The sequence below is a fragment of the Gavia stellata genome, chromosome 20 (assembly GCF_030936135.1).
Source record: "Gavia stellata isolate bGavSte3 chromosome 20, bGavSte3.hap2, whole genome shotgun sequence".
Lineage (NCBI taxonomy): Eukaryota > Metazoa > Chordata > Aves > Gaviiformes > Gaviidae > Gavia > Gavia stellata.
In genome coordinates this window covers 7,671,545-7,684,537 of record NC_082613.1, presented here as the reverse complement: position 1 = coordinate 7,684,537, position 12,993 = coordinate 7,671,545, and the positions used below count along the sequence as shown (strand labels likewise).

Here is a 12,993-nt window from a genome sequence, read left to right as displayed (position 1 = left end):
GACTTTTGGGGGCGCGGAGCGCGAGCCCTCCGGAGCCGGGGGGTGGCAGGACAGGGGCGCCGGGGCGCGGACGCCCCCGCCGGGGGGGCTGCGGGGCTGTAAGAGGGAGGGCGCGGGGCGGGCGCTGCCGCAGCCCTTCCCACGGCCCGGCCCGCCGCGGGGCGCGGGCGCTCCGCGGGGCGGTGCGGAGCGGGGCGCGGCTCCGGAGGCTGCTGCGCGCCATGCGGGCTGGCTGAGCGGCGCCGGCCGCCTCCAACTTTCCCGGGGAAGGATGGCCTCCAATTTCAACGACATCGTGAAGCAGGGCTACGTGCGCATCCGGAGCAGGCGGCTGGGGGTGAGTGCGGGCCCCCTCCGGGGCTCGCCCGAGGGGCACCTGCCTTTGGGCTTTTCTTTTCCCTTTTTTTTTTCTTTTCTTCCCTTCCTTTGTCCTCCTCTTTTTGCAAACTGAGCTCAGTGGGTGTCTCTGCAGGGGAGACACGAAACAAAAAAATTGGGGGCAGGGGGAGAGGAATAAAGGCACCTAAATGCGCATATATAGATATGCATTATATATATACATTTTTTTTTTTTCCTCTGCCGTTGGGAGATGGGGATGCTGCCTACCCGGAAGGCTGTGCCGCCTCCACCTCCCGGCTCTGCCCTTCGCACTGAGCTCCCCGGAGCGCCCGGAGCCGGGCAGCCGCCGCCAACTTCGGGCCGGGGCCGTACGGCTGCCGCGGCAGGGAGCGCGGGTGGCTCCGACCGGCGGCGAGCAAGGGGCTGGCCGGGGGAAGGCGGGGGCTGGAGGTGCCGCTGCCCTCGGGGCTGAGGGTCTGGGGGTGCGGGGGAACTTTGGGCGGGGGTGAGGGCTGAGAGCGCTCTGCAGCTGCTGGAGCCCTGCGGGTCCTGGGAGGGGACTGCCGCAAATCAGGGTCCTCAGTGGGGCAGGTGAAGAGCTGGTGATATATTTAGGGCTTTTAAGTTCATCGCATCTGAGTTGCACAAAATGAAAATCCACAAAGCCCCCTCCGGTTCCTTATTTAATTTAAACTTAAGTCTGTTCTTTTACTATCATAGCCCGTCCCTAGTTTCGGTTGTAGGTACTAGATAGGCATCAGTGGCAGGTCAGTTCCCTACAGTACCTTGTTTGGCATATGCTCTCTTAAAGCATGGGCTGTTCTACAGTTCATGGGCTGCTGCTACCTGCTCCCCTGAGCAGGCTCCCAGAGCCGCTCCAGTAATGGGACTTGAGTGCTCCACACCTCCTGTCTCCCTTAGCGAGCCAACGTGGCTTCAGGGGGATGCAAACTGGCAGGAGGTTTTGTGTATATAAAATGCTTTACTTTATGTACCTGCCTCTCAGGACAGGAAAGGAACTAATTTCTTATGTTTACTGGGAACCGATGGGTTGGCAATTCCGAATGTTCATAGTGTGGGCTTTGCATCAAGATTTATTATGGGGGTGTGTGCACGGTCATCTGAAAGCTTTTGCTGGCTCATTACAATTACAATTTCATTCTCTTGCTGTACCCATGTTCAATGGTTTCTCTATGGTTTTGGTAACTTGCATCTCTCCGACTTGTTTGGAAACTGAAAAGCATTTTAAAGTATTCCAGCCGGCATCTCTAAATGGAAGATGCTATTTTTCTTGTACCTGGACTTGCAGGCATAGTCCATTCTTTAAGAACTGCATGATTCTGTGACAGATGGAGATAACATCATTATGAGAGAACTTGTAATAAATTTGGCAGAATTAGTGTATCATAACTATCCTTTCATTACTGAATGTCTGTTAGTATTCAGTTTGCTCCAGCGTAAATGAAGAGTAAGATTAACTTTGACACATCTTTCCATACTGTAACAGTGAAACCTAATGGGCATGTGAGTAAGGCACATCTAAGTCTGAGATAGGTGTAAATTCTGTTCCTGCCTCTGCCTTTCCTTTATTAAGGCTTTCCAAGACAGTCTGAGGGTGGTGGCGGTGGTGAGGAAGTGTTCAGTGCTCTCTCATTAGAAGTGCATTTGACAGCTCAGTGCAAAAATGGAGGAAGAAATGGAGAACGACGCTGAGTCCATGGAAATGAAACAAATGTTAAATGTTTTCTTTGACAAGACAGTTTCTTTATTTGATCTCATTCCTCCTAATACCAAAGGTTTGTATCATTATCAATGGCTGGAAAGTGTGAAAAGGGTGATAGAAAGTGCTTTTGTGAAGAAGTCCAAGCGAAGTCCCAGAGAGTTCCCGTGGCCATAGATTGTTAAAATGAAGAGCCCTGGGTTTGTTGCCCTAAGCTGCCCTTGGCTCTGGGCATGCTGTCCCAATGGCTTTCCCATGCTGTGGAGAACGTTAGGAGGGAAGCTAGTAGCTGCCCTTGGCTCTGGCTGTCACTGCTTTAGAGCTGGAGATGGAGGCCTGTGCTATGAGGGAGAGGTGACCTATTCAAATCTTGCTGCTCCATTTGTTTGGAAAGAAGTAGATTCATTAGCAGTAATGCTTTTCTCTCCTTGTACTTTGCCATTTAAAGTATTGGCCCACTACTTAAGGATAGATGGTTGAAACACATGGCTGCAGACTTCTTCCTGTAACTTGCATTTTCTATAAGCTGCTTAAAAGCCCAGTGCCCTGATTTACAACACCCAAGTAGAAGTGGGTAATTATGATTAACCAGAGTTCTTTAAACGCAGGACAAGCTTGTGTTGCTTGCGGCAGCAGTGCAACTATCAGCACCCACCTCTCGGTGCGCAGCCCCAGCTAAAATGTGTCCTTTCTCCGTTGTGAATTCTCCTCCTTGCTGCAGGTGTGTATGGGCAGGGCTGGTACTGAAGCTGGTTGAGCACCTGGGGCTGCCGCCTGGCTTTAGGAAGAGCTTGAATTCAATCTTAATCAGTGGCTAACGGGAGCTTGGCTTCTTCAGAGGGGAAGGAATGATGCAAACAGCTCATTTTCTGCTAGCTGTGTGAGGGCGGGCTGTTGGACACCCAGGAGCTGGGGACAGGAAGGGAAAAAAATACTTTAGACCTTAAAATACTAACTTTCAAAGAACTTTCCCATACCCTGAAAACGTTAGGAAGGACAAGCCTACTCCAGCCCCGTGTAGGACTCCTGTTTAATTGAGAAGAATTTCAATACTCTGTGTGTGGTGAGATGTAAGTGGGAGTTACTAGAATACATTCCAATATTATGGTGGCACAGCTGTAATCACTGCATTGTCTTTTCAGACTGAATTCAGCTCCTGGGTTTTTCTCTGTAACGCTATGGTAATTCCATCACCAAGGGAACTAGGAGCAGAGCCTGTATTTACAAATTATCTCAAGAAATGACTTTTCTGAATAACTGGGGTGCAGATGCTAGATTTGGAAAGAAAGAGGTGCAGAGAAGCAGCTTGCTCAAAACCAAACCTCTTTCAAAAGAAAAATGACAATTCTGGTAGGCCCTACGTTGTAATTTCAAGATTGAATTTAGGCTAATTAGTTTTGTACCTGGACTGGTTTTGCACACTTTAAATATGTAAATTTAATTTAATATTATTTAATAGAATAGTTTCCATAGCAACATTTGTATCACATGTGTCTTCTGCAGAGCCAAATATATTCAGGAGAAAGCGCACTCTTCCCGACTCTTTCCATCCTTATAGGGAGAAAAAGAATTCCCTCAGCCAATGGTCTCCCTCTCTTATGTCATTAGCAGTGACACTGAGGAGGTTGTGTGCTAGAAAACTGCTGACAGTGTAAAAGCACAACCTTCCAGAGCTCCTTAAAACAAAAAGAAATCAGCTTTGCTCTGTGAGCAGTGCTTCCACCAGTGACCACTAGCGACCACTGGACCTATGTTTTGGGAAAGAAGATGCTCTTGTTGTGCCGAGCGCTTTTGCTTGCAGTCACCTTTCATTTGATTAAGTGCTTTAAATCTATATATGAAACAGGGGAGATGTTTTGTGGCCTCCATACCTAAAAATGCTTTTTTTGTGCTTATGGTTTTCAAATAATGTCTTGTTCTGTGATACAGATGCGACCTTTCTGAGGGGGAATATATTATGGGGATGTTTCCTCTCATTAATGAAAAGGCCAGTTCTTGTGTTTCCATTTTAAGGATGGGTGGACGTGCACTGCTTGTGAACACACTTAAGCCTTCATTGCAGGTTGGCTCAACTGAGTGTTCAAGTAACAATTAATAATCAAAACAGGAACAAGTCTTTGAAATAGAGGGCCTTTGGTGAGCCTAAAGAGCTTTAAAAGAAAAAAGGGCACTTGATACTCTTCGAGATGCAGCCAGGCCACCTCTCCTCGTGGGGTGGGGGGCTCCCAGCAGTGTGTGTTGGTTGCAGTCTAACGCTTTTATTGAACTCCCTGTTGTTAAGGCTTAGCTTACCCATCCTGCCTCCACACCTAAGCTCAGGTTTGCTGGAAGCCACATTTCAATTTGAGCAAGGATTATGCAGCACAGAAGCTGCTCTAAGGATATCCTCTACTGCCATTGTCAAGGTGTAGGCAGAAGTAAGTGCCAGAGGCTCAAAGTGGAGGCAGGTGATGTTCCTGAAGCCTTTTCCTCAGGGTACAGGCAGCAGCGTTGGAAATGCTGATGGTGTGGCACTGGGAGGGTGCCGGCTGCCTACCTGCGTGCAGGGCTTTGAAGATGGTGCTGTTTCCCTCGGAAGACCCTGCGGAGTTTGCAGGCGTCTGGCCTGTCCCTGCCTCTTGATGTATGGGAGACTGCTGGAGCAAGATGCCATGGGGTTAGCTGTCAGCCCCTGGTTTCTGGTATGCCGGTAACACACTTGGAGTGTCTTGTTGCATTAAGTGATGAAGTACTGTTAGTGTCAGAGGGAAACAATCTCTTCGATGAACAGCAACTGCCTTGAGCTGTCTGTAGCTAAAAGCAAAATAGTGCTGATCAAACAGAAGTGCCTCAAAGAACCAGCTGAGATGTGCTGGTGGTGAGCAGAGATGTCTCTGTTAAGGAGTTGGACGTATTCACAGCTATGCAAAGCCTTGTAGAGTCTGGCTTAGTTCTGCATAATACTTGATTGACTAGAAATCACTGGCTTCCAAAAACATTCTCTCTGGCTTGCTTGGAAACTAAGCACCTTCTTCCCGATAGAGGGTTTAGCTGTGGTGGCTTACATGTTGCTGCTTTCCAGGAGGGGTAGAATACCTTTCTGAACATACCTTAAGACAATACAAATATGACTGCACTCTTTCTCCCAAGCTTTGTCTACTGTGAACACATCTGGCTTGTGTGCAGTTATTTCCATTGTATCCCCATTTCTCAGGTAGTATCACTCTTAAACTCGTTAATAAAACAGGTATATCAAAATGCGAGCTTCATTCTGTGTCCTGTGGTGCTTGATCTGCTGTGGTACAAGGTGGATCAAAGCTCTGCGTAGGCAATGTGAGGAGACTATGTTACTGAACAATCTTCCAGGAAAAAATCCGACAGCAAGGATAGACAGAATCTGGTAAATTTTTAAGGCTTAAAAATAGAGGTGGAACCATCTACAGTAGTTTATGCTCTCATGTGCTTTTCCCTCTGTCACAAACTTCCCAATGCTGAAACAATCTTTATCTGTCTTGCTTACAAAGCTCTTAAAATGTCTTTATTCTGGAAGACTTTTGATATAAAAGGTCTATGCCATAATCCAATATAAATCCAGGTTGAAATAAGGAACGAATTATGGTTAAAAAATTGAATGTACAGTTGTTTGCATACTTATTTTTTTCATTATAAAGCAAAGAAAGTGTAACAGTTGTGATGCTTTCTGCTTCAGCAAACTTCTCTTTAATGTTGGAACTATTTCTGTTCCCTGGCTATTCGCACCGTGTTACTTCTGTTGTCTGTCTTTTCATTTCATGGTGACGATGCAAGAATTGGAGCTGTAAAACAACTTTAGCTCGTGCAAACGTAGAAGTAGCCTTCCCAAGCTTAAATGCATGTTTTTCACAAAGGATTCAAGAAAGCACTAAAGATCATATGTATCTAAAAGCAGACTAGGAAATGCTGAAATAATTTGCATATGAAAGTTAAGGTGACCTGTTTTCTAGAGGAGGATGAAGTTTTTTCCTGTATAAAAGCCAGGGTTATTAAAATTAGAACAGTGTAGGACAGCATATACTGCTGAATTAATATACATAGATTACTGCTTCTGCATGACAAAAGTACTTAAAACAAATAGTCCTGGCAATTTGTTGTTTGTTAGAAAAACTTTACAAAGTATTTATCTTTCTAGAACATACAGTATTGCTAACTAGATAGACTGGATGTTTACAACCCAGAAAAACAATCTGCACACTAAAAATAATGTGTGGAACTCTCAAAATTGGACATTATTAACAGGCAGCCTGATTTATTTTATCATTGCCATGATTTTATGAAGGTATTTCCTGCATGCAGAGGTCTGGGAGTCTGCTCCACAACTTTGTATTACTGTCAATTTATTACAGGCTATTAAAAATACTCATTTGGGAGGATCCATTGACTTTAATGGAGCTGTGCTAACAGCTAAGTGTCTGTTCCTAAAAATGCAGGTCTCTGCAGAAACTTCTGTATCTGTTTGTCAGACAATAAAGCACATGGACAGAAAGAGAGGAGTAAAGTGGAATTTTTTTTACCTAGCAATCTGTTTCTTGTACCTCTGTCTGGCAGAGGAAACGCTGCTAACAGATTTTTGCAGAATCCTGTCTCATGAGGTATCTTCCACTTTGCACTTACGAGGCGAGGCACAGAACTGTTCTTGCAGTCGTATCTGTTTAACAACACTTCTAATTAAATCCACAATCTGCACAGCCTGCTCTTGGGGTTGTGTGTAACCCCATCTGTTGGAGGCACCTCCTTGTTATGCAAGGAATGATCAGCCTCATCTGTCTATTAGAGTGGGTCCTCCACGGAAATCTGGGCTGGATCCAAGAAAAAGATCCGAGCACCCAACGTGAGGGTTAGCAGGGTTTTAGCAGCTGAAGCCCAAAAGTGCAATTCTGATACCACTTGTGTTTGTCCGTGGGAGCTTCCTAAGGACACGGAGACCGGCCAGTGTCCTCCAGGGTTTCAGTCATGGCAAGCACCGGGTTCTCCAGCATCTGGTGTGTTCCTGCAGTCCTGCATGGGGGGTGTCTGTCGCTATCCTCTGATGGTGGGTGCTGTTCTTCCGAACACTGTTTAACACTGATCTGAACCAGGTTAACCAAATTCAGTGAAGTCTTGGTCATAGTGAAATCGGGGATGTAAAAATTATTAGGCAACTGTAACAGGGTCCCTTCTGAAAGATGTGACTGCTGGAAATGCAGCAGTAAACTTGTACCTCTTTAGTATTAACCTTGTTAAGGACAGAAACGAAATCTGTGCATGTCAATTTTCTTTGCTTGCTGGGTCTGACTAGCCCAAAACCTCTTAATCACATCAGTGTGAAGGAATGTGCTGTAAGTGGTGTCCTCCAAGGCAGAACCAGGGCTCTCCTTGCTATATAGCCCGTAACAGGAATAGTTTAGTCTTCAGTTTGTGGCAGAGGAGGGGGCTGACTTCTTCACAACTTTGTAACTAGTTGCTTGTTTCTAGCAAATGCTTGCTTAAGTGGGGTAGCCTGTGCAGTACTTAGGTATTTCTGGAATGATTGAAAAACAATGGAAAATCATTCTTAGGTTTCTGGACTGCTTCTTACTTTAATATTGCAGATAAAGCAGTAATCAAAGTTTGGGGTTTTTTTAAAATACTTAGAAAATAAGTGAAAAATTCACCTAAAATTAGGAGGATGTTAATCTCTTTTGTATTTGGGTATTGCATGAGAACTTACATGTTGGACAGTGGCCATATACTAGATTTAAATGGGAAATACAACAATTTGTACTATAGACTGTTCCTCAGGAAGTTTAGTATTAATGCTTACTGCATACACTTGCTTTAGGACTAGATGGGAAAACTTCTGCTTCATGCGTAGAAGTTTGGAAAAACTTTTCCATAAAGTTTTGGACTTGTCCACTTGAGGCTTTTTTTTTTTTAACTTCAGTGGAAATTATTGATTGTCAAAAACTGAAAAGAGATGAAGCTTTCAGGGTTTTCTGTTCTTGATTTTAATTAAACTGACTTCTGTAGAAACTTCATTGAGAAGATTGGTGTTGAACATTTAAAATGACATGTACTTTTACACATTTTGCATAGCACTGTTTCTGTGAAACCCTGTGGGAGGAGAGGTAAAATGGGGGAGAGACAATCTGCAGGACTAGAACCATATGGTTAAAGAGATTGGCGCTTGAATAAGCATGCCAGAAAGTTAATATGGGGATTTTAGAGTATGAGCTGTGAAAACTGGAAACAAGAATGATGTAAGGCTGGGGGCGGGGGGGGGGGGGAAGGAGAAGGAAAAGTTGTCTGCCTATATCTACATTTGAAGCATCTTTATTAATCAAACCCTAGTGTTTACCTACACAGCTCCTTTCAGTCTGGAAGCATTGAGACAGAGGAAAAACTGCACAGATTTCTTATATGCCAACTTCAACCTCCAAGATATTAAGCCCATTGGATAATCATATTTTTAGAAAACTGTTAAGTAAGGTGTTGGAACATATTCACAGATATTAAGATTTCTTGCTGCTTGGAACTTGTCAGTGGCAGCAGGGATAGGATCCAGGACATTGCTTAGAAAGTTTGAGCTTTTATCCTTGTGCTGATAAGGGGAGGAATACCAGTAAATGTCATTCAAGACCTGGTGCAGCTCCATCTGGCTGCTGGCATTGGGTCTATCAGCCCATGAGCAAGTGCCCTTTGGATTTCCTCAGGCGCAAAGTTAATGGGATTTGAGTCCAGGTCAGTAGGTGTCTTGATGGGGTTACCTCTGGAATTGGAGGAAAGATCCTCGAAGCAAAGAAGTTGAGTTGGAGAAAAGTGGGCAGCACTTGTCGTTCGGGAGCTGCTCACGGTGTGTGATCTGTGTTAAAGGACCAGGGTGCTTAGCACTGTATTCAGGAGGAGTTAAAAGGAGGTTTTGCGACTCACATGGTGGAATTACATTTTGTTTCTTTTCTTAAGGTATCCTAATTTTTGCCTTGTGAAAACGGGATGGAGAAGCAAGGGTCTGATATCTTTCCCATGCCCCCCCACTTTTCATCACACCGCTTTTCCTATCTGAGTTTCATTTTGGGACAGCATCTGAGTTTGTTTTGGATATCACTCATAGCACAAGCTATGATTCTAAACTGAGCTGGGAAATCTGGAGGTTTGTGTGCCTTAAAAATAGGCAAATCTGATCTTTAGGATTGTGTGGAGAGAAATAAGAGAGCCTAATTTGGTTCCAAAAAAGCCCCACCAAAATCCCAAAAAACAAGCCTAAGAACTGTTCCAGTTTTTCTCCAAGAGGTAGAAGATGGGAAATTATGCAGATCATGATTTGGAGTATGAAATTCCTGTTTCGATGGTGGCCCTTTTTAGGAGCAGGAACAGTTTTTCTTGTGCTTTCCAGTGTATGTTTTCTGGTAAATTCCCTTCCATGTTCTTCTTTTGAAGGTGGGCTTAATTCGTTAAGCAAAACAATGAGTTGCCAAATTTGCCTTTTCTCATAAACTGAGTTAACTAGTAGACAAGTGGTTCTTACCCATTTGCTATCGTGTTCTAAAGATGGAGTTTTCATTTTAACAAGTCTAACGCAAACCTGACCAGAACACCCTTTTTCTTCCACTTTTATCTCAAACAGTGCCCTCATCTTCTGCCAGCTGTGGGTCCCAGTTCTGCATTTTCACTACTTGCTCTTCCTTTGTTAGACAAAGGTCTGTACAGTTTCTGGAGGTGACTGCAGTAGCTGCTCTGTATACGAAAGTGTATGCCAAGAATGATTGTAAAGGCAGTGAAAGGAAAAGAAAACCCAATTATAAGCAGGGGGAATTTAGTCGTTCATGGCTTTGATGCCTTTTCATCATCAATTTGTTACACAGTGTGAAGGTGATTCTCCTGCTGGTGTATATGGGCATTACCCTGAAGTTAGATCAGTGATAAATTAACATTTTGCAGTGTTTGTGGAAAACACCTGAAAGAAGGTAACAGCTGTAAGGTCTGCACCTGAGACTGACATCTTAATTTGATGTTTGTGTAGTTTTAGGTACACCATGGAAGTTGATGGGCTGTTCCTATTATCTTCTTGTCTGACTTCATCAAGTGCTGTCAGAAATACCAGTGAAAGTTCAAGCTATTGGAATGAATAGTAGGGGTTTTTTTCCCCTTTACTGAAAATAATGTAACTTGTTTCAATTCAAAATATCAAAACAGTAAAATCAGTGGTATTTCTCCCCAGGAACATTAATGTAGGAGATTAAGTTGTCCCTTTGCTTACCAAGTAATGTTTATCTGGGGAACTATCAATGCCCTATGGTCAGCAAAGGAAAAATTCCTCTTGATGCTCTCACTAATGTCTCCACACCAGTGAGGATGGATGTTAGCTGATTGTACTGAATTAACATACTCTTGGCACATTGCTTATGGTAAAATACAAGTGGCTATTCTGTTAAATGAAATAGTGCAAATTAAGACAGCGTTCTGCTAAGCTATTCGTAGACATTTTTTATGCAGCAGTCATACTTTCATGAGGATGGAGTCTACCTAAATGTGAATGAACTCTAGAACTCTTTAATTACTACTACACAGCTGGGACATGAGAAATTAGTAGAAGTTGGGTTTGTCCATTTGAACTAATGTGTAGATTAGCCTAAGCAAATGCAAAAGGATTGCAAGAGCCAGTGGAAAGCTGAAGTCTACTGGGGAAATATTAGCTCTGGAATCCTCATTTTAATCTGTGTTTCTTTAAGTCAGTGTCAGTCCATCCTCCCCCAACCCAAACCAAAAAAACCCCCAATAAACCAACAAAACCCTCCCCCCAGCCTCAGTTGCACCTTTACTAGAAAACTGACTGAATTCTGTTTTTAAAATACTGGACAAACTGGTGACATTTTTCATCTGGTTGGTAGCTGTACGAGTTCTGGCAAAGCAATGGAGCTCTTACATGCAGGATCATAAGTTTATACCCAGGATGGAGTCCATCTGCTGATCACAGGCCCCGTGGGCTTTCTGCTGTGACTTGGATCCTTTTGTGCACATGCCTTCAGTAATTCAGGATACACTGAAGGTCATCGCTCTGTAGCCGTTGCAACGAAGTGCTTGAAAAGGGAAATGGATTTTGACTGCCGTGGACTTCTCCCTGCAGCAGCTTTGAACAGAGTATCAGTCCATCTAGCAGTCCAGGCAAATGACTTCAATTATTTGCTGCAATCCTGTAAGGCAATGCTGAAGTGCTTGTTACTATGATTTAATGGGCTGTAATTCTGTCACTCTTAACAAAGCACCGTATTTTGGTGAAGTCCAGCTCGCGGTGACTCACTTGGTAGCATTATTTGCTCTTTCATGCAGATTCACTTTGATTTTTAAAACTGATCCAGGCTCCAGAGAGGCTGGGGGAATTACCTATGACTGCATAGCTTTGACGTCAGGATTGAAAGAAAAATGTGGAAGGAGTAAGATAAGTTTACCTCATGTTGGGACCCTACAATGGACTAACCTTGAGACTGACTTGAGGTGTCTGGAGGGTGTCTGTAGGGAACGGAGGTAATGCATTTGTTACAGGAAACTTGTGATGCTTCTGAAGCTTGCAGTTAAATTAATTGGTGAATGGCAAAGAATGACAGCCGGCCAGAAATGGGCAGTTATACCCATCTGTTAGTTAAGGGCTTGCAGGGCATTTGTCATCCTTGGCTCTCCAAGCAGCACAGAATGAGCATCATTAACTGAATTTAACAGGTGGGCAAGTGGCAACAGGTACAGCTGAATCGTTCAAGTCATACACTGAAGATTGAGAAACTAAAGCCCTTCTCCCATGTCTGGCTTTGGATGCTGGCAGCTTACTGCTGAAGAGTTTACTCTACTGAGATAAAGGCCTAATTCGTGTGCACTTTCTGCCCTTTTTTTGTCTCATTATGCATAGTCTTGTATTTCAGAGTTGCACGTGTAATTTTAGCTCTTACAAATGGTTGTATGCTCTGAGGGGCTGAAACAAAGCCTGTTGCTGGGAGTTTGTGAGCTAGTACAGTTCATCTCCAAACATGGAGCAAGTCCCATCTGTGCCTTCTGACAGCTGAGTTCAGGAGAGCATCCCCCTCCCATGGCTTTAGCAGGTGAGTTTGTGTTCTTGTTAGAGCTGTGAGCGGCTCTTACCAAGGGTTAGCGCATGTGTGCTCGGCAGCCTCTTTACATCTGATGTACTAATTAGTGAGCTCTGTGAACTGTTAATGAGCTGTATCAATGCCATTTTTCCCCCTATAGCCCATGTAATTAAAGTAACCAAATCAGATACTTAGTGACAAAAAAGAATAATTCCAAACCATAATTCATCACAGTCATTTTAAGTTATTCAGCTGTTACCTAATTCTAACACAGTACTAAATTGTGTTAATTCACTGGACCGCACTAATGGCCTGACCCAGCAGGACAGCACATCCCACTACATTCGCTAGAGCTCAGCCAGCATGAGCTGGCTGCACAGAGTCCGTTTTTAGTCTGCATTGAAGCCTTTACTATTTTTTCTTCCTTTAGTAGTTAGAGTCCTAGGCTGATTTTCTCCTATCCAGTTTCATGCCTAGAATTAACTGTGCCCATATATAAAGCTTAGCAGATGTTCAAGGAACCAAATCAGATACTTAGCTCCAGTCTGACTTTTTTTAAGCTGCCACTAGCAAGAGACAGTTTCTGCTGTAAATGCTGCTTGGTGTTTGGAGGCACTCTCCTCTAATGGCCTTACGCAGCCCAGAATTATAACCTTTTCTGTGCATGATTAAAAAAAAAAAAAACCAACAACAAACCAGCAACCCTATGCTTTGAAGGCTCTAAGTCCATAAAGAAGGGCCTGAAAGTGGAAGGATATTTCAGGTAATGCTCTCTTCCTACTGATACTGCATTCACCTCATCATTTTTGCAGGGAGAGTAGACTGGAAGTTGAAGTCTTGCTTTTGATGTCTTTTAGGTACTGAAATTCTATACAGTCATTAGAC

The 12,993-nt window shown here is 43.9% G+C and overlaps 1 protein-coding gene across 1 annotated transcript in view; it reads left to right on the top strand.

Annotated features, from left to right (window-relative positions):
• Window positions 1–271: 271 nt before the first annotated feature.
• DOK5 (docking protein 5) overlaps window positions 272–12,993 on the top strand; it is a 43,987-nt gene continuing 31,265 nt past the window's right edge. Inside the window, exon 1 of the mRNA XM_059827263.1 lies at window positions 272–337. Coding sequence (XP_059683246.1) covers window positions 272–337 — 66 coding nt within the window. The remainder of the gene's footprint in view (window positions 338–12,993) is intronic.